This window comes from Artemia sp. Qi Xiang Cuo, chromosome 2 (genome assembly GCF_049724085.1).
Source record: "Artemia sp. Qi Xiang Cuo chromosome 2, ASM4972408v1, whole genome shotgun sequence".
Taxonomy (NCBI): Eukaryota; Metazoa; Arthropoda; class Branchiopoda; order Anostraca; family Artemiidae; genus Artemia; species Artemia sp. Qi Xiang Cuo.
In genome coordinates this window covers 58,974,402-58,993,153 of record NC_142795.1, presented here as the reverse complement: position 1 = coordinate 58,993,153, position 18,752 = coordinate 58,974,402, and the positions used below count along the sequence as shown (strand labels likewise).

At 34.4% G+C, this 18,752-nt stretch overlaps 1 protein-coding gene across 1 annotated transcript; it reads left to right on the top strand.

Annotated features, from left to right (window-relative positions):
- Positions 1-232: 232 nt before the first annotated feature.
- LOC148955438 (uncharacterized) lies at positions 233-8,092 on the top strand. Its single transcript, XM_089108202.1, has 2 exons — positions 233-378; positions 7,184-8,092. The coding sequence occupies exons 1-2, from the start codon at positions 370-372 to the stop codon at positions 7,997-7,999; spliced, it is 825 nt and encodes a 274-aa protein (XP_088964328.1). The 5' UTR covers positions 233-369; the 3' UTR covers positions 8,000-8,092.
- The last annotated feature ends 10,660 nt before the right edge of the window (positions 8,093-18,752 follow it).

Here is an 18,752-nt window from a genome sequence, read left to right as displayed (position 1 = left end):
AATTCTGTTTTTTAGAGTTTCGGTTACTAAAGAGCCGCGTCGCCCCTTACTTACAGTTTGTTACAACGAACGGTTTATGGTATACGGTTCGTTTTACAACCAGTTCTTTTGAAAATAAAAACCGTCATAGCGGTTCTGGCTATCGGATTTTTTTTTTCTTTCTTTTTTTTCTTGCTCTGCTGCTGTCAATGGAAGTTCAGCGCTCTTTAAACGATTTTCAAGTCTTCAGCCACACCCGTACACTTCCATCATTGATCTGAAGTGACGTCTTAGAATAGCAGGAATATAAATTGGATGTAAAGCACCTTTTCAAACAACAGTTAGTTGATTCATCTTTCTTACAAAGCATTCCAGAAACACTGCTTCAATATGCGATCGGTAAGAATTTTAAAACATTCAAAGAAAGGATCTTCGGTATATTTGTAGGGGAAGGGCTCTTTTAAAGGAAATATTTTAATAAAATAAAAGTAATACCATTAGATTCTATATTTTTAGCCATTTCCAAATAGTGTTGCCACTTTTATGAAAATGCACCCACATATCTCCTTGTGATGAATTTCAGACTGTAAGAATAACCGGTTTAACATAGGCCCTGTGACATATGACTAAAATGAAGCAATTGGGAAATACTTTATCAGAGCTATAAATAGGATGATTGGGATTGGGATGGGGCTCATTGTCAGAGTAATGACTATTATATTGAAAAGAAGCATAAAATAAGGAATCTGATGGGACCACTTTTTATTTTTATTAAAGGGTTTCCTTGAGAATAGTCCCTCGGTGTTACCAGGTAGTTTTTGATAATGCGAATTTAGCCAAAAAAACGAATATTTTACTTGTTAAAATTGTTTTCTTCTTCTTTCATAGCTCCAATTTTTTCCTTGATTGCATTTATTCTCGTTTTTACCTTGATCATAAAATAGATATAGTTTTTGTTTCGCCTAGTTTTCTTTTCCAGGAATATGTTGATTTAAATCCCTGATTGTGATCTCCCATTAAAAAAATCATCATACCCTACGAGGAGGTTATTATCCCCTAAACCCCTTGTTCTTTACGCTAAGTTTAACTTGTGCTTTAAGTAAATCGAAACACGTATTCAAATGTGGATTATTTATCATAATTTTTCGAGGCTGAATGTGCTCATTTACGTTTAGTAATTTTAAAATATTGGGCTTTTAGTAATCTTTGAAGCGGCAGAATTTTTAATTGAATCTTTGAAAAACTGCAAGTATATAAATGTATATAAAGTATATATATAAAGTATATAAATAGTACTAATGAAAAATGAGGAGAGGGTAGTCTATGAAGGTACAGTCTTTTTTACTAAATAAAAGAGGTACTAGAATAGAAAAAGTATTTTTTACTAAATAAAAGAGGTACTAGAATAGAAAAAGTGTTTGTTGGTCTGTAATAATGCGCTTAGTAAAAGTAAAGCTTCTAGATGTGAGACTGAAATGCCAGAAAACGATTCTAAGGTCATAATTTTATAATGTCTGTAAGTGCAGGGATTTTGGTTCTTAAGGGGGGCTCTGGACAAGTAGGGCTCTGGGCCACTCTGGACAAGTAGGCATAAGAATTTAACCTTCAATTTCATATTCACAATTATCAAACACTTCGTGGTAACTAACTGTAAGTAAGGAGCGACCCGGCTCAATGGTAACCGAAACTCTAAAAAACGAAATTTTGATACCAATAGATACATCAAAAGAATCATATTTTAATTCGGATTTCAAATATATAAGTTTCATCAAGTTTAGTCATACCTATCAAAAGTTACGTGCCTGAGAAAATGTGGCTGATTTTTGAAAAAAGGGGGAAAGACACCCTAAAAGCTATTGAACCTTAATGAAAATTACACCATCATATTCGGTGTTTCAAGAAATCCTACTGTAAAGATTTCAAGCTCCTGTCTGTAAAGATGAGGAATTTATAATTTTTTGCTAAAAGAAAGATCACAGATGCGTACTTATTTGTTTTTTTTCTTTTTCCCAGGAGTAATCATATTGACTCCGTGGTCCTAGAATATCGTGAAGGGCTCATTGGAACGGAAATTAAAAGTTCTAGTACCCAATTTAAGTGACCAAAAAAAGTGGAGGGAAACTAGGCCTCCTTCCAAGCTCATTTTTTCCCAAAGTCACTTGATCCAAATCTTGAGATAGCCATTTTGTTCAGCATGGTCAAAAATATTAAAACTATGTCCTTTAGGATGACTTAATCCCTCGAAGCCCCCAGAGAGACGGCTTAAAGCTATGAACTTTACCCTCTGTTATCAGATAGTATTGGTTATTGGGAAGTATACAGACGTTTTCATTGGGAATTTTTTCTGGTAGTGGGGGATGGGCGTGGGTCGGGGGTTATATGGGAGGATCTTTTCATGAAGTAAGTTTTCATGGGGGAAGGGATTTTGTTATGAAGGGGGTGCCGGATGTCCCATCATTATTTTAAAAAAAAATCAGCGATTAAATATAAAAAAACAATTTTTTCAACTGACACCATGGCATAGCATTGGCACATAAAATAAAAAGCGGAATTAGCCGTGTGACTAAGTTTACCTCTTATTTAGTGCCTTGCTCTCCAGGCTAAAGATTTTTTAGAGCTATTTTAAGCGAGAAACATTTTAAATAACGACCGGCGCTATTCAGAGATCATTTTTAAAGAATTGGAACAAAATTCGAACTTTAGCTTAAAGAGCAATAAGGGGCAAACCCCCTAATATACGTATTAAAAATATATGAATATAGAAGTTCGTTACGTAAGTTAATTCGTAAGTTACGCATATTTATTACTAATAAAAGCGTTCGTAAATAAAATTCAACAAGTTTCGAGAAAGCCATTTAACCAAACAAAAGTAAAATTAATATGCAAATTTCGTTTTAATTATTCATGCACGGTGAGCCAAAACCAAAACCTGCATTAATTAAAAAACGTACACAAATTAAATAAAAAAAACAAGTTTTTTTTTAACTAAAAGTAAGGAACGACGTTAAAACTTAAAACGAATAGAAATTATTCCGTATATGAAAGGGGCTGTCTCCTCCTCAACGCCTTGCTCTTTACGCTAAAGTTTGACTTTCTCAAAACTCAATTTTTTTAAAAAAACAAAATTTTGTTTTAATTGCAAATTTTTTTAATTAGCTTTAACGAAATTCACACCATCAGATTCAGATTATCAACGAACATTATTAAAGTAGCTTCAAAATCCTATCTGCAAAAATGTGGAATTTTGCATTTTTAATTAACTTTAACGAAAATTACACCATCACATTCAGCTTATCAGAGAAACCTATTAAAGAAGTTTCACGCTCCTATTTGGAAAAAGGTGTAAATTTGCAGTTTTTGCTCGAAGAAAGATCACGATACGTACCCTCCAAAAAATGGAGGGCAACTAGGCCCCCTCCCACGCTCATTTTTTTCTCAAAGTCACCCAATTAAAATTTTGAGATAGCCATTTTGTTCAGCATAGTCGAAAATCTAATAAATATGTCTTTTAGGATGACTTGATCCCCCACAGTTCCAAGCGGAAGGGCTGCAAGATATGAACTTTGTCCATTGCTTACATATTGTATTGGTTATTGGGAAGTATACAGTTATTTTCAGGAAGGATTTTTTTCTCGTGGGGGGGGGGGGCTGGAGGAGGGTGTTACTCGGGAGAATATTTCCGTGGAGGATGTTTCTTTGGGGTAAGGGATTCTATGAAGGGTGTGCCGGATTTCCAAGCATTATTTAAAAAACGATCAGAAACTAAATTTAAAAAAAAAACAAGTTTTTTCAACTGAAAGTAAGAAGCAACTTTAGAACTTAAAACGAACAGAAATTATTACGTATATGAGGGGTTTCTTCCCCAAGTCAATACCTTGCTCTTTACGCTACAGTTTTTTTTAGTGCTTTCAAAAGAGCTATCTATTCTAATTAAACGCCCTTTGGGATTCAGGGGTTTGTGAATAAAATTTTTTTTTAACTTTTAACGTAAAGAGCGTGGTATTGACTAAGGGGAGAACCCCCTCATATACGTAATAACATATACGTAATAAAAAAAAACAAAAAACAAGCGATGCGGCTCAATTGTAATCGAAACTTTTAAAAACGGAATTTTGATGTCAATATATGTATCAAAAGAATGGGCTTATAATGGTGATTCTATATATATAAATTTTATTAAGTTTAGTATTACTCATCAAAGGCTACGAGCCTGAGAAAATTTACCTGATTTTTTAAAGAGCAAGGAAACATCCCCTACAAGTGAAAGAATTTTAATGAAAATCCCACCGTCAGATTCGATGTATCAGAAAACCCTATTACATAGGTTTCAAGCTCATATCTGCAAAAATCTGCAACTATATCTGCAACGTATTTTTTGCCAGAAGTTAATTTGTAAATTACATCAGAACCAAAATTAGAGACAGCCATTTAGCAAAAGAAGAGTAAAATTTTTATGTAAATTTTGTTTAATTATTCATTGACGGTGAACCAAAATAAAAGCCGCATTAACTAAAAAACGATCAGAAATTAAATAAAAAAACAAGTTTTTTAAACTGAAAGTAAGGAGCGACATTATAACTTAAAACGAACAGGAATTATTCCGTATATGAAAGGGGCTGTCCCCTCCTCAGCGCCTCTCTCTCTACGCTAAATTTCGACTCTGTCTCAACTCTACTTTTTAAAACAATAAAAACCTTAGCGTAAGGAGCGAGGCGTTGAGGAGAGGACAGCCCCTTTCATATACGGAATAATTTCTGTTCGTTTTAAGTTTTAATGTCGCTCCTTACTTTCAGTTTAAAAAAACTTGTTTTTTTTTATTTAATTCCTGTAACAGGGGAGTAGTCCTTCCTTCAACAAATGGAGACTAGGGGATGCAGCTCTCCCAGTGCTCTGATGTGAAGGTTCCACGGAAAGTAAAAAAATTGCAGCTTATATATAGATATATACATATATTTACTATTTGAGGCTGCACACGCTCACACATCGTAGATTTAACTTTCTTAGCGAATTATCAGCAGTTGTATTATGCCGTATATGTATGAATGGAATGATAAACCATCTCAGTCAACCGATAGCCTATTTACAAATAATGACTAATAATAACTGCTTATTTTATGTTTGGTTAAGTTATGATTGAAATCATATAAGTTATGATCAAACGGCTCGTGGTATCGAACTGTAATTAAAGAGCCCAATAGTAACCGCAATCCTAAAAAAGATACTTTGATAACAATTACTAGAATTGAAAATCAAGAGAATTGGATCGAAAGAATGACTTGTTATGCTGATTCCAAATATATAAAATTCATTAAGTTAAATGATACCCAACAACAGCTACGAGCCTGAGAAAATTTACCTAATTTTCAGAAAAGGGAGGAAACACCTAAAAAAGAAACCCCCAAAAGAGAACCCTACTGTAGAGGTTTGAAGCTCCTATGTACAAAATGTGGAATTTTATAATTTTTTTTTTGCAAGAAGAAATTTCACGGATGTGTGGTTATCTGTTTGCTCTTTTTCCCCAGGGCTGGGGTGATATTATCCAACCATTGTTCCTTGAAATTCGGAAGGGGGCTCATTCGATTTAAAAGTTCTAGTGACCTTTTTATGCGGCCAAAATGATTGGAGGGTAACTAACCCTCCTCAAATGCTCCCTTATTCCCCAATGAAATCTGATCAAACTTTTAGGTAGTCATTTGATTCATCATAGTTGAAAAGTCCAATAACTATACCTCTGGGAGTGACTTGAACCCCACAGCCACTGGGGAAAGGTCTGTAAGTTATGCAATCTGCCTGTTGTTTGCATATAGTATTTGTTACTGGAAAATATTAGGACTGTTTTGGGGGCGGGGGGATTTTATGCAGGAGGGGGAGGTTTGGAAGAGGTACAATTGTTTCCAAGGGGATTTTTGAAGGAAAACTTTACATGGAAGGAAGGGGATGTCATAGTATAACTTGACAAACGGTCAGAAATTAAATTAGAAAAAAAATCAAGTATTTTCAACTGCATTAAATCTTAAAACTAAAAGAAATGTTTCCACACATTAGGAGGTTGTTCCTTCCTTATCCCTCCCTTCTTACGCTAAAGTTTGACTTCTTCTCCTAATTATATAAGAACGAATCCTCAAACGCAAGGGCCGTTATATTTCTATGATAAGTATTTTTAAAGAACTTTAAGAATTTAGCGTAAAGAGCGGAGGCTCAGGATGGGGATGTCCTATATATATGAAAAATCTCCTGGTCGATTTAAGTTTTAATGTTGTTCCTTACTTTTAGTTAAAAAGTTTTTTTTTTATTTCAGTTTTTTTTAATTTTGATTTTTTTTAATTTTTTTAATAATTAAATCTTTTAATCTCTTAGACTTTGATGTTTAATGCAAATTATCTCGATAGTTTTTAATTTGTGAACTATCATATAAAGTTTGCTTGATAGTGCTTTGCTCTGTTCAAGCCAAATGTGTCTTTTGCACCTTAAAGGGGTGGAACTTCAAATTTTTGCTAGAATGAACCTTCTTTAAAGGCATATGGCAGTGGGCCTGAAACTCTTATTATTGCAGTCACGACAATTATTGATAAGTGAAGGGGGGGGGGGGCACAAAAATTTATTTTTCAAAATCTAAAGACATTTTGCAATTTCGCAATTTTTTTTCCAATGAAAATCCAAGAACAAAAGTCAGTTTCAATGATAAAAGGTGCTTTACAAAATCTAGGGTGGGGGGAGGCAAATAAATATGGGAGGGATAAAAAACCCATTCCCTCCTTCAACCCCCTCCCTAATCGATATCACCGCATTCTTAACTACGATTTCAGAGAAAATACGGAACACTCTATTTCCATGGATAAAGGCCCGAGGCTCCTGCTCTAGGGTTGGCTGCTCAAGGGCATGTCCTCTAACAATGTAGTTTAGTCGAGGTCCATTTTTTTGGGTCGAGGGTCTCCTTTTTTATAGTTCTATACATTTCTTTATACTAATACCTATTGCTAGGTTATTTTGTTTTTTTAATATCTCAAATCTTTTGATGTCTATATTATTTTTAAGTTTTTAATTCTTATGATTTATGGTACCAATAACAAGGGTCAGTTTTTTGCAACGTTTTAAAAATTCTTAATTGTCTTCTTATTTTATTGAATTTCAGAACCTATAATTCTCTTGACTTTGTTTAATAGGTCTGAAATAGCCTTTGCATAAACATTTATTCTTCTTTCAGTTTGCTGCTCTTTTGCTCTCCTTATCTGCCGTCAGCTGTGGTGTCGTTCCTCTCGGCCCCAGTTTTTTCCGAGCACCTGGTCATGATAGTGCTATTGTCAGATCAGACAGGCTAGGTGGCAATTTCGCATATAGTATTCAAGAAGGTCATGCATATCAAGCTGCGGCTCCAATTGTCCAAAATGTAAGAACTCCAGTTGCTGTTTCTTACAGCCAACCAGCCATTGTGCCTGCTACATTTTCAGCACCCGTCATTTCTTATGAACCACCGAAAGTAGAAGTCAAGGAAGCAAAGAATGGAGATGTTGTTGAAACTGAAGCATTAGAAGTTGTAAATCCAATTGAACATCAATTTGCTGTTCAACAGTATTTTACTTATGAGGCTCCAAAAGTAGAAGTTAAAGAATTCAAACCAGTCGAATTGAAATATGCTGTTCCTCAAGTTCACCCCGTTGTAACTTATAATTCACCATTTGTTCAAGTCAACGAAGCAAAGCCAGTAGAATTTAAATATGTAGCACCAGTTGTTCCAATTACTCCAGTTACCTCGCCTGTTCACCATGTTGTTTATGATGCTCCGAAAGTTGAAGTCAAGGAAATTAAACCCATTGAGCTGAAATATACTCCATTTGTACCAGAAGCCCCAAAAGTTGAAATTAAAGAGGTGAAGCCAGTTGAAGTTGAATACAAAGTCCCTGAAGTCCAGTATAAGTCTTACGTCTATACACACGCCCTGCCATATTCTTATCAATTAGTTCATGCAGAAAAGGAAGCAAAGCTAGAAGAGGAGGAGTTACCTAAAGAAGAATCACACTAGCTGTCTATTTATGTCCATTAAATTATACTTGAATCGTTGAATACTTTTTTTTACGAACTCGAACGATTTTACTAATAAATATATACCAAATTACTTACCATTTATTTTACATGACTTGTGCGTAGAACAATTTACTCTAGAATCAGTCATTTTGGCAAAAATAAGACCATTTAGCCAAATGTATAAAAAAATTTTTTTATTTTGGTCGCAGTGTTCTTCAAATATGTATAGCTTCCAAACTTACCATCAACAATTTTGATAATTATAATACTTTTTTTTAAGTACATTGTCACAGTTTGGTCGCCAAATACCCTGTCGGCGTCATGAGACACAAGTTAAATATGCAGTTAAAAACTTTTTTCGCCCTTTTCTAACCTGCACGGTTTTATAATCATAAGGTAATAATTCAGTGAAGCCCCAAGTGAAGGCCAAGCTTCAGTCATAATAGAATCTACCAAAAATTGACTCAGAGTTGTCACCCTCACTCAATTCTTAAATGTAAGTACAAAAGAATGATTTTGACCTTGTTTAAAGCCTGAGCTAAAGGGGTATACGCTCTAACACTTATTTTCAGTTCTACCGAAACTGTGGTTTCCTCGGATCTTGGATTTCAAATAAAAATGTTGCTTTGATTGGCACAATTACTTTATTAAAGTTATTACTGCCCATTGAAAATAAATTTCATTTAGAAAGAGCCACCTTCAAAGGTTTTAGGATCATAACAGGGGGGGGGGGGAATAATAAAATGCTTTATGAGGTACAATTAAAAGGTTTACCCTTTTCTTTGCTATCTTCTTGATTGATAAATTGACTTCATCGTTCTGGTCGTCACGAGCTAGGAAGCAGCCACACGAAGTATATACTGCGAAGAGACAAGATAACGACGGCCAAAACAGAAAATATTAGAAAATCTATTTTTGGGAAAGGGCCTTAAACATCAAAATAAAAAATATAGTCTTGTCAAGAAAACGAGCTTTTTCAAAGAAAAGTAATGAACTGTACTAAAACGTAAGAGAGGCAAAAATAAAGTCCTATAATAATTCTAACTTAATACGCACAGATTTTAAAGTCAGTGAAAAAATGACACCCAAAAAGAATAGAATTCAAAATAAATATCACATCAAACCCATCAACACAAAGATAATAAATAAAATTATAAATTAATATATCCATCCCAAAATCAGTACAAATTGAAATAGATAACAAAATTATGCTTAAAAGGAAATAAATTACTAAAAAAAAGGAGTAGGGCTTCTTCCCCCAAGTCTTATGACGGATTTGCGTCATTTATGCTATATAAAACGGTTAAAATTTGAAGAGTTAGTTATTTATTGAAAATAAAATCACCTGAACACATCAATGTATAAAAATAATAGCGGTGCTACTCCCCTCCCTCTCGAGCTTTTTAAACGGTTTGAACGTCATTTGCGTTTAGTTAAAACTGTTGTACAGTTTTTATAGTGTAGTCTATGTGGCATTGAATTGACAAAGTAGAAATCAGTATACTAATAAAGATAACTGGAAAGATGTAATGAAAATAAACTGATTGTCTAGTATATAATAAGATTAATTCCTGCAAACCTCAGCGATATTTGATTTTTGTATGTGATAACTATAGAAGAAAAATATATTTGATATATTTGTTCTGCAGGGACATCCTTTAAACATCCTTGCTTAAACTTAGATTTCAATCCACCTTCTGTCAAAAGATTTTTTATTTTATATTTTGTTTTAAGTATGTGGTTTTTAAAGCAATGCATGTATAGGTCATTTATTAAAAAGAGATTTGTTTTGCCTTAAAAAAGGTGAGTCACCAATCCATACAACCAGATTTGTTTCCTTATTTTCTTGATTTAAGTGAGGTTTTGTTCATTCAATAAATGGATTGAGGAATCTAATAAATGGAGACAGCACTCGTATATAGTCTTCATGGACTTCGAAGAAACATTTGATTAAGTGGATCGTCAAACCCTGTGGAACGTCTTACGGCATTCCCGAAAAGCTAGTTCATCTAATAGTTGTCATGTACGAAATGACGGAATGCTCCGTTAAAATCTTTGATGCCAACGTGCGCTACTTCAAAGTGATGACTGGCATGAGTCAAGACTATGTTTTGTCACTTTTTTTCTTTGTCCTAGTTGCAAACTATGTCCTTAGACAGATAAATGAACATGGAATCCAAATTGCAGGAAAACCTCTCCAGGACACTGATTTTGCTGATGATTTTGATTTCATAAAAACTGACTAGAAGAAGATCTAGGAATTTTCGAACAAACTCGCGAAGAAAACTGATCAGTTTGGACAACACATCAACGGTACGAAAACTAAGGCTATGTCAGTTAGCAGTTCACCCATCAGAATCCAACTTGAAGATAAAAACATCAAAAAATTGACAGGCCTAAAGTATTTAGGCAGTACAGTAGCTTCCAATGGCGACTCTAAAAAAAGAATTACGCACCAGAATAGCCTTAGCCAATGCAGCATTCTGAAGACTTCCACCAGTCTGGAAATCCACAGTATATTCACAGAAGCTGAAACTCGGACTGTTCCAGGGCAATGTTTTGTCTGTGCTGAGTTACTCTATGGATTGCCTAAAGCTAGCCACGGAACAGGAAAAACGTCCTTTGAAAGAAATTGTTTTCGCCGGATCCTAAGGGTGAGCTGGAGAGACCATGTCAGCAGCGACGAGATTCGTATTTGCACATGCCAGCCAGACATAGCCTCCGTTTTTGAGGCAACAGATTTGGCGATATCTTGGGCAAATCTTCCGTATGCCAAATCAGGTATACCCTAAACTTCTCCTCCACTAGCAACCAGAAGGTACTTATGACCTAGTAAGGCCAAAGAACACGTTCCGTAGAACGTACAAACGTGACGGAAGAGCCCTCCAGACGAGTCTCATCCCAGATTAGGAGGACATCTACGCAATGGCCAATTTGACAGAGGACTGGAGGGAACTTACTGACGCTCTATGTACCTATAGAGGCACTGGAGGAACTAAGGTAAAGTTATTCTGAAATTTTAAACTGTGTGTCTAAAGCACCTGAAACTTTAGAGCAGGTCAGAAGAAAAATAAAGTTTTTTCTGCTAAGAACCGAAAAAAACAGGTTTTTCTTCAAAAATGCATTATGTTCATTAAGGTTCCCTTGATAAAGTCTGTTTACACTGAGAGCTTCATGCCGATAGGAGAATAACAAGGTTTCTAGATTTTAGGATTTCACGAAGCAATACAACCCACTTACTTCATACTCTTTTCCTAGGTTTGAAAAAGGACTGATTAGATTTTTTATATATGTTGTGGCTCATCATAGTTACCCATTACACCGCTAGTCATTCACTAGCCTAATTCGTAAAGTCTGAACATTTGTCAACCTTCATTAGTAAAAGTCAACAAATGGCTAACTATAAAAGCTTTTTTATGCACCCATTCCCAGGCGTTTCTTAGTTTCGACAACTAGAACGAACTGCGTGCTCATATGTTTGTCATGTCACCCTGAAAAACTGTGGCAGAAGGAATAGTATGATTTATACTTTTTTTTAAACTCTAAATACAAAAAAAAAAAACGCCGAAAGTTGACCAGGAGGCAAAGGATGAGAGGGTAGGGGTTTTTCTATCGGATCTGAGACGTCTTAAAGTCCTTTGGTAGAAATGATACCGTGAGTTCTTTGTATATTAAATTTTTTTTTTCAAAATGTACAAAGAGGTTGTTATTGAAGACAGCTTGAAGTCACAATCCTTTCTAATCTGGAAGCAAAACTTCACGTGCTTCCACTGTCATCGGCACATATTTTTTTATTACTGTTTTGTTCGAATAGTTTAAAGATCAAATGACAAAAACTCCGGGGTCGACAAAACCCCCCGAACCTGGGGAGAGTGTTTAAGCTTGTCCCCGGGGATATATAAGGTTTTATGTAAGGGATGGTCGTATAAACTTCAGAGATGCCTCATTTGATTGGATATTGAAAATTCTAGTTACGTTTTTAAGAGTCATTAAAAGTCATTATAGGGAATCTACCCCACCCCTCGTATTTTTCCCCAAATGTATTCAATAAAAATCTTAAGATAGCCATTTTGTTCAAAATAGTCCAAAATTCAAAGTACTATAAATTCGGAGTTGCAATATCTTCCATAGTACCTGGGACAAGAATTGTAACTTATATAAGTTGTAAGTTTTTAAGAATCGAAATTGATAAAAAAAAAGTAACATGCCTTTTTTCCCAAATGCATCTTATAAAAACTTTCAAATAGCCATTTGGTTCAAAATAGCCCAAAATTTAAATTATTATATCTTAGGGTTTGAGAAATCCTCCCTAGCCCCCGGCAAGAATTGTAACTTATTTAAGTTGCCAATTGTTAGAATATTAGGTTTTCATTGAAGGAGTGGTTGTATTAACTTTGCAGGGGTTAGATCGAAATTTGAAACTTCTAGCTCTTTTTTAAGAGTCAAATGTGATTAATGGCCAACTAGCCCACCCCCCTCTTTCCCAAAGGGCCTCTGGTCAAAATTTTGAGATATCTATTTTGTTCAAAGTACTTCAAAGGCCAAATAACTATGCTTGCAGGGTTGACCAGGCCCCCCCCCTGAACAACAGGAAAATGACCCTGAATTACGGAACTTAATTATTGTTACTTTGACACTTTGTTTACTTTGATAACTGGATTTAGTAATTTACCGTGTAACTTCGATTTACGGTGCAAGGGCTGTAAGTTATGCATGTAGCTTATTGTTACTTTGATGCTTTCCTTACTTTGATACCTTGTTTACTTTGATGGTTTCTTTGCTTTGATACTTTGGTACTTTGACGTTATTACTTTGGTACTAGTTTTGACACTTTGATGAAAGTTTGATATAGAAAAAAAATCTTATTTTGAAATAAGATATTTTATTTAAACTTCAAAGTTTTTGCAATCAAAAAAGAAAAAAAATTAATTAAAAAACGTTTACACATTTTAAAATTAAAGAATTACACTTTTTACAAATTAAAAATTTGTATTTATTACAACATTAAAAATAAAATGAAAATTGAAGTGAAACCAGACTAGGATTTGCCAATAGGCCCCCTAAGCCCTGCGGCTTTCAAAAATTCAGAAGTTTTGGGGATTTCCACGAAAATCTTGCGAAAAAGGAGTGGCAAAAACGCTTGAACCTAGATCTGTCAAAGCTTTAAGTCCGGCCCTGGGTAAAACAAAATCTTGAACTGGTGCGCTTTCAGTAAAAATGAGAAAAAAATATTTATTCTTTATTAAAGAATAAATAAAAGTGTAAACCTACTGCGTCATTGGCGCTTTACTGAAAATGAATTATATTACAAATGTTTTCTTTTGTACTTATTACAACATTGAAAATAAACATAAAAATTAGAGTAGAATTAAATTTTGAAGTGATGAGCTTTCAGTAATTGATATCATTGTATATCAAATATGCAGTTTAATTTTTATAGTTCTGTTCAAAATTGTTCAAGACAAATACAGATTCAATACAAACGAGAGTATTGAATAGTTTATTTGCAGTGTTCGTTTTCAGTAAAGCGCCAATGACGCAGTAGGTTTTAGACTTTTACAGTGAGAGAAGGAGGCAAAACCCGAAATCTTGTTTGTAAAAATTTTTGTTCATTTTAAGCTTGATTCGCATATTCAACTTAAGCTTTACTCGTTTTAAGATTTATTTGTTCATGTATATTAGTACCTGTTGTATGTCTTTTTTGTTGATTGTTTATTTTATTTATCTTTGTTTTGGGTTTCACGTATTCTTTAACAGTAATTTCTGGTCGTTTTGTATTTGAGTTGTTGTAGGTTTCTGTTTCTTCTGATCTTAAGTTTAAAATGGCCTTTACTTTTCTTTAGAAAACCTGTTTTTCGGAATTTTTTTTTAATTAATTATAGTAAAATGTTGGAGTCGTATGGCCTTTACTATCGGCAACACTATAGCGTTGCCTCTGATAATAGGAGAGCTATTACTCCGCATAATCTATATTCAGACTTGATCGAAATGAAGAGAGATTAGGGGTTGATTCATTCCTCCTCCAAGACCTGTTCTAAATTTACCGAATGCTGACAGAAAATTAGAAAACTTGGATATAATAATGTACTTTTTGAGGCATCAGGCATCCCAACATCCGGCTCGTAGCACCTGATGGCTAACTTTAATCTGGATGAATCCTATATATTTAAAACTATCATAAGAAAACTTTTCTCTTTACACATGAATATTTATCAAAAACCCTTTTTTTTGTGTTTTACTTGCTATCAGCACATGTCGCTCCTTACTTACAGTTCGTTACCGCAAACTGTTTGAAAACTGTAAAAAATACCAAGCTTATCATGAGTTTATAAGAGTGAAAATTGATATAAAAAAAGATTGAAATAAAAATATTAAAAATGAAATTTGTTTACGCTTTTATTTTAAAAGGTACTGAAAAGCAATACGAAGTAGTTTTTACTGCTACTCATATAAATTGACATTTTCAAAGAACATTGGGGTGGTAATGATGTAAAAATTAATTCCATGGCCATGTACATTTAGTCTCGGAATATTTTTTTCTCAGGTTGCAGGATTTTGTTCTACTTTGCACGGCATTTTGAGGTAAATTCATTTAGATATGTTTTTATGTCTATTAAAATTTCGATTCTCAAAGCATACTGTTTTTGCCTTCTGTAGCCTGTTAAAAGTTTTATGTTCCTTCTCATTGGGAAAGTAAAAATAACAAAAATTAGTTGAGCCATAATAGAAAACTACATTGTACGATGGTCTAAAGTAGTTAAAGGTGAAGTCAAACGTTCCTGAAGAGAACCATTCAGACGAGGAGGGGAAAAGGTTCTAGCCATTCATACCCACCTCTCCTTAATTGAATTTATAGCTAAGGTTAAAGCAATATCACATGTTCAGACAGTGTCTATGGAAAATATATTATGGGTTCGCTTTATTGCTGATAAATTATACCTTTTGTCAGTTTGGTCGGAAACAAGCTTTTTTCAAAAAAGAGATTTTTCAAAGAAAAGTAAAACTACCTTGAACCAAAGACGAGCAGAAATAAAATCAAACAGTAAATCACACTTAGAACGAACATAAATAACCAAAATAAATGAGACCACAATGAACAGAAATTGTAAAGAATAATCAGTTCAAACTTAAAACAAAAAGAGAATTAGACAAACAAGAGTAATGGTAACATCCCAAAGCCATCTGTGGTAAAGCTTTCTAATTTAGTTAATTATTAATTTAGTAAAAATATATTAAGACGCAAATACAAAGTTTCAAAATACCACTTTTTATTAAGATAAGGAACATATCCTGTCAAGTTTCTGTTTAACGGGAAATTGAGAAATTACCTCTTCCTAGCATTTACGTGGGTTGGTTAAAGGAAGGTGTGGTTGACAAAAATGTATAAAAGATACATTTCATCGGAAGATTGAGATCGGATACTAACTTTATGCCGGACTGACCTCTGGTCCGTTGTTTTTAGAAATACCTTGGAATTTTGTCTTATCATTGTAAGTGTCTAAGTATCTTATTATATATTATTGTAGTTTCTGAGACTGTTGGTCTACTTGGGACAGCCAGTCCCAGTAGAAAGTATATATCTGATTTTTATTATATGTTAATTGAATAAAAGTATTGTATTTTAGACAACCTCTCTACAATCTACCTTTAACCCCTCGAACATACCCATTCGGTACGCCTCATTAGTTCGGTCACAGCCTAAGGCACGGTACCAAAGTTTTATTACCTTAGGGCCATAGTTTATCTCCCCTATAAAGGGAGAATAAAGGCATCTACGACTACAACACCTAAATACCATAAAATACACTTCACAACAACTTCATAACAACTTCACAACAACTGGTGGTCGCTGGAAAAACTGGGTCGATAAGGATAGATAAAAATAGTAGATTGAAATAAAATGGCTTTACCAGAGGAAAAAATGACTTCCCTATCAACAGTACTTGAAATTGCAAAAATTATACCAGAATACGCGGGAAATTCAGATGTAGATGAGTTTATAGAAAAATTAAAAATTTTCGACGAACTAACTGAATCGTTTGAGGATAAGGTCAAAGAGCAATGCGTGGCAGCCAGATTAAAGGGAAGCGCCCTTAAACATTTTGAGGCAATTAAGGAAAAAGAGCCCAAGAACATCAGTACTCTAATTGAATCTTTTAAAACAAGATTCATAGAAAAAAGAATCTCCGAGAGGCTAAGAACAGAGGTAGTCACATTCAATACCTCAGCTAGTATCAGGGAATATGCCGACAAAATTTGTAGATCCGTGTGTTTACAATTAGAGAAAGGTGGAAATGACGAGACAGTACAGAAAGTACAACTACATACTTTTACCCAAGGGTTACCAAAAAAGTTCTTAAGACTAATATTATCGCGAAAACCTGAATATTTAGAGCAGGCTATAATAGTAGTCAAAACAGAGGTAAAAATTGACAAAGCTATAACAAAGTTTGATCAGATATTAATATATAACAAAGGAGCCCAAGAAAGTATAAAATATGAAAGGGGACCGAAAAGGCTGGGCTTTGAGGAGCTAAATCGTGAACCAAAAAGGCGCGACGGAGGCCGAGGGTTACCGTCTAGGGAAATAGCTGACAGATTCTACGACCCTGAGAGATTAACAGCTAAGAACTATAGGAAATATGGGCACCCTCCCCCACCAAAGACAGATTGTTGGGAACCCAACAATGACCGATCAAAAATATTGAGAAGTAACCAGGAAACAAACAAACAATTTAAGAGAAAATTTTATTGCTATTATTGTAGCAAAACAAACCACTATGAAGCAGAGTGCTGGCATAAAATACGCAAAGAAGGCAAGACGTAAAAGACAGGACATCAGGTCATAACGAAGGAGGGCAGAAATTTAGGAAGGTAGGGACCAAATAGTACTTGGCAATCACATAATAATTTTCCTGAATTTAGGCCTAGGAGGCAAACGGTTAACAATACCCAGGGTCAAAGTAGCAGCGCTGAAGAAAACTGGGATAATCCCAGAAACTTTTGGACAAACAGTGGGCATTTAAACGGTGAAACCAGCCTGTAAGGGTCGACAGAGCTGTTTCCTTACAAAGACCCCTATATAGTTTAGAATGTTGTGATACAAATGCAAATAATAATAGTCTACCGATTTTGCTTTGTTTTAAAATTGAGTGTTTTCAAAATTTACCATGTTTACTAGATACAGGTACATCTAAGTCATTAATTCGAGAGGAAGTTTTTAAGAGGTTTCCTCCTAGTGTCAAAAATCGCGTAAGCAGATGCAAGAATACCCTGAAATCAGCGACAGGGCACAAGCTGACGATTTTGGGAGAATTTCCATTGAAATTTAGTACAGGAGATAAAGAAATAACAGTAACAGAAATAATATGCAAGCAGCTACCATTTCCTTGTATTCTAGGAGTAGATGCCATCAGAAAATATGGCATCGTATGGGAACCCATATCCGATACAATAACCATAAACCAGGCAAATGAAAATAATAGGCAAATTTGCGGAACAACAGATAACGAAAGTGAAGATTCGAATTATAACCTAAAAATAAGCAGAAAAATCGCCAAAGAATGGGGAAAAACAGCTCAAGTTCTTGCGACATTAAATGCAAAAGCAGGAATGGTTAAAACAATGGATGCCATGATAGGAAGGTACACCGTAAAAGAACACCCGATGGTTTTTGTGGAAAATCAAGTTAGAAAAATTGAAAATGGTACAACATACTTAAAACTATCAAATCTAAGTAACAATAAAATAAAACTGAACCAGGTAGAGCTTGAGTCAGTAAAAAAGATTTAAAATTCAGAAAGAAAACCTCTAAAAAGTCCAGAATTAAGAGTAAACTTCAGTAGGCCCGATAATGTATCCTCATTGAAACCGCAACCACAAGAAAAGTATGGAATGTCAAAAACGGATTTTTTGCAACAATTTGATTTAAAACATTTACCGGAAAGTGTAAAAACTAGGGTTGAAAATATTCTTTGGCATTTCAAATGAACTTTTGCAAGACAAAGCGGATTACGGATTAACTCACTTAATCACGCACAAGATATCAACAGAGGGCCCTTCAATCAAAAAATCACCGTATAAACCACCTTATCATTTAAAACCACGTCTAGAAAGCCAAACTAAAGAAATGGAAGATCAGGGAATAATTAAAGAAAATGTGAGTGATTGGTGTTTTTCACTAGTAATAGTCAGGAAAAAAGATAACACCTGGAGATTATGTATAGACTTTAGATCACTAAATGCTGTCACGGTTAAGGACGTGATGAAGTTACCAAAAATTGATACGATTTTAGATTCGTTAGGAGGTTAAAAATATTTCACTAGTTTTGATTTAATAGCAGGATATTGGCAAATCGCTTTAGATGCAGAAAAAAAGCATAAGGCTACAGTAATCTTAGACGATGGAAGAACGTTAACGTTTGAACGTATGCCTTTTGGCTTATCATTTATTCCAAATTGTTTCAGTCGACTAATGAATTTGGTGTTAAAATATAACGAACCAGGAAGGAAAAAAGATACCTTAGCTTATTTAGATGATTTAATTTTGTTTAATGAAAACCTGGAAAACCACTTGGTCGGACTAAGAAAAATACTGGAAAAGTTTGAAAAAGCAGGCCTAAAATTAAAACCAGAAAAGTTAAAAATAGTAGTACCAAAATTAGTTTTTCTTGGACACCTGATAAACCAAGGTACTATTTCACCAAACCCAAAAAAATTTACAGTCATAGAAAATTTACAGCCTTCTAAAG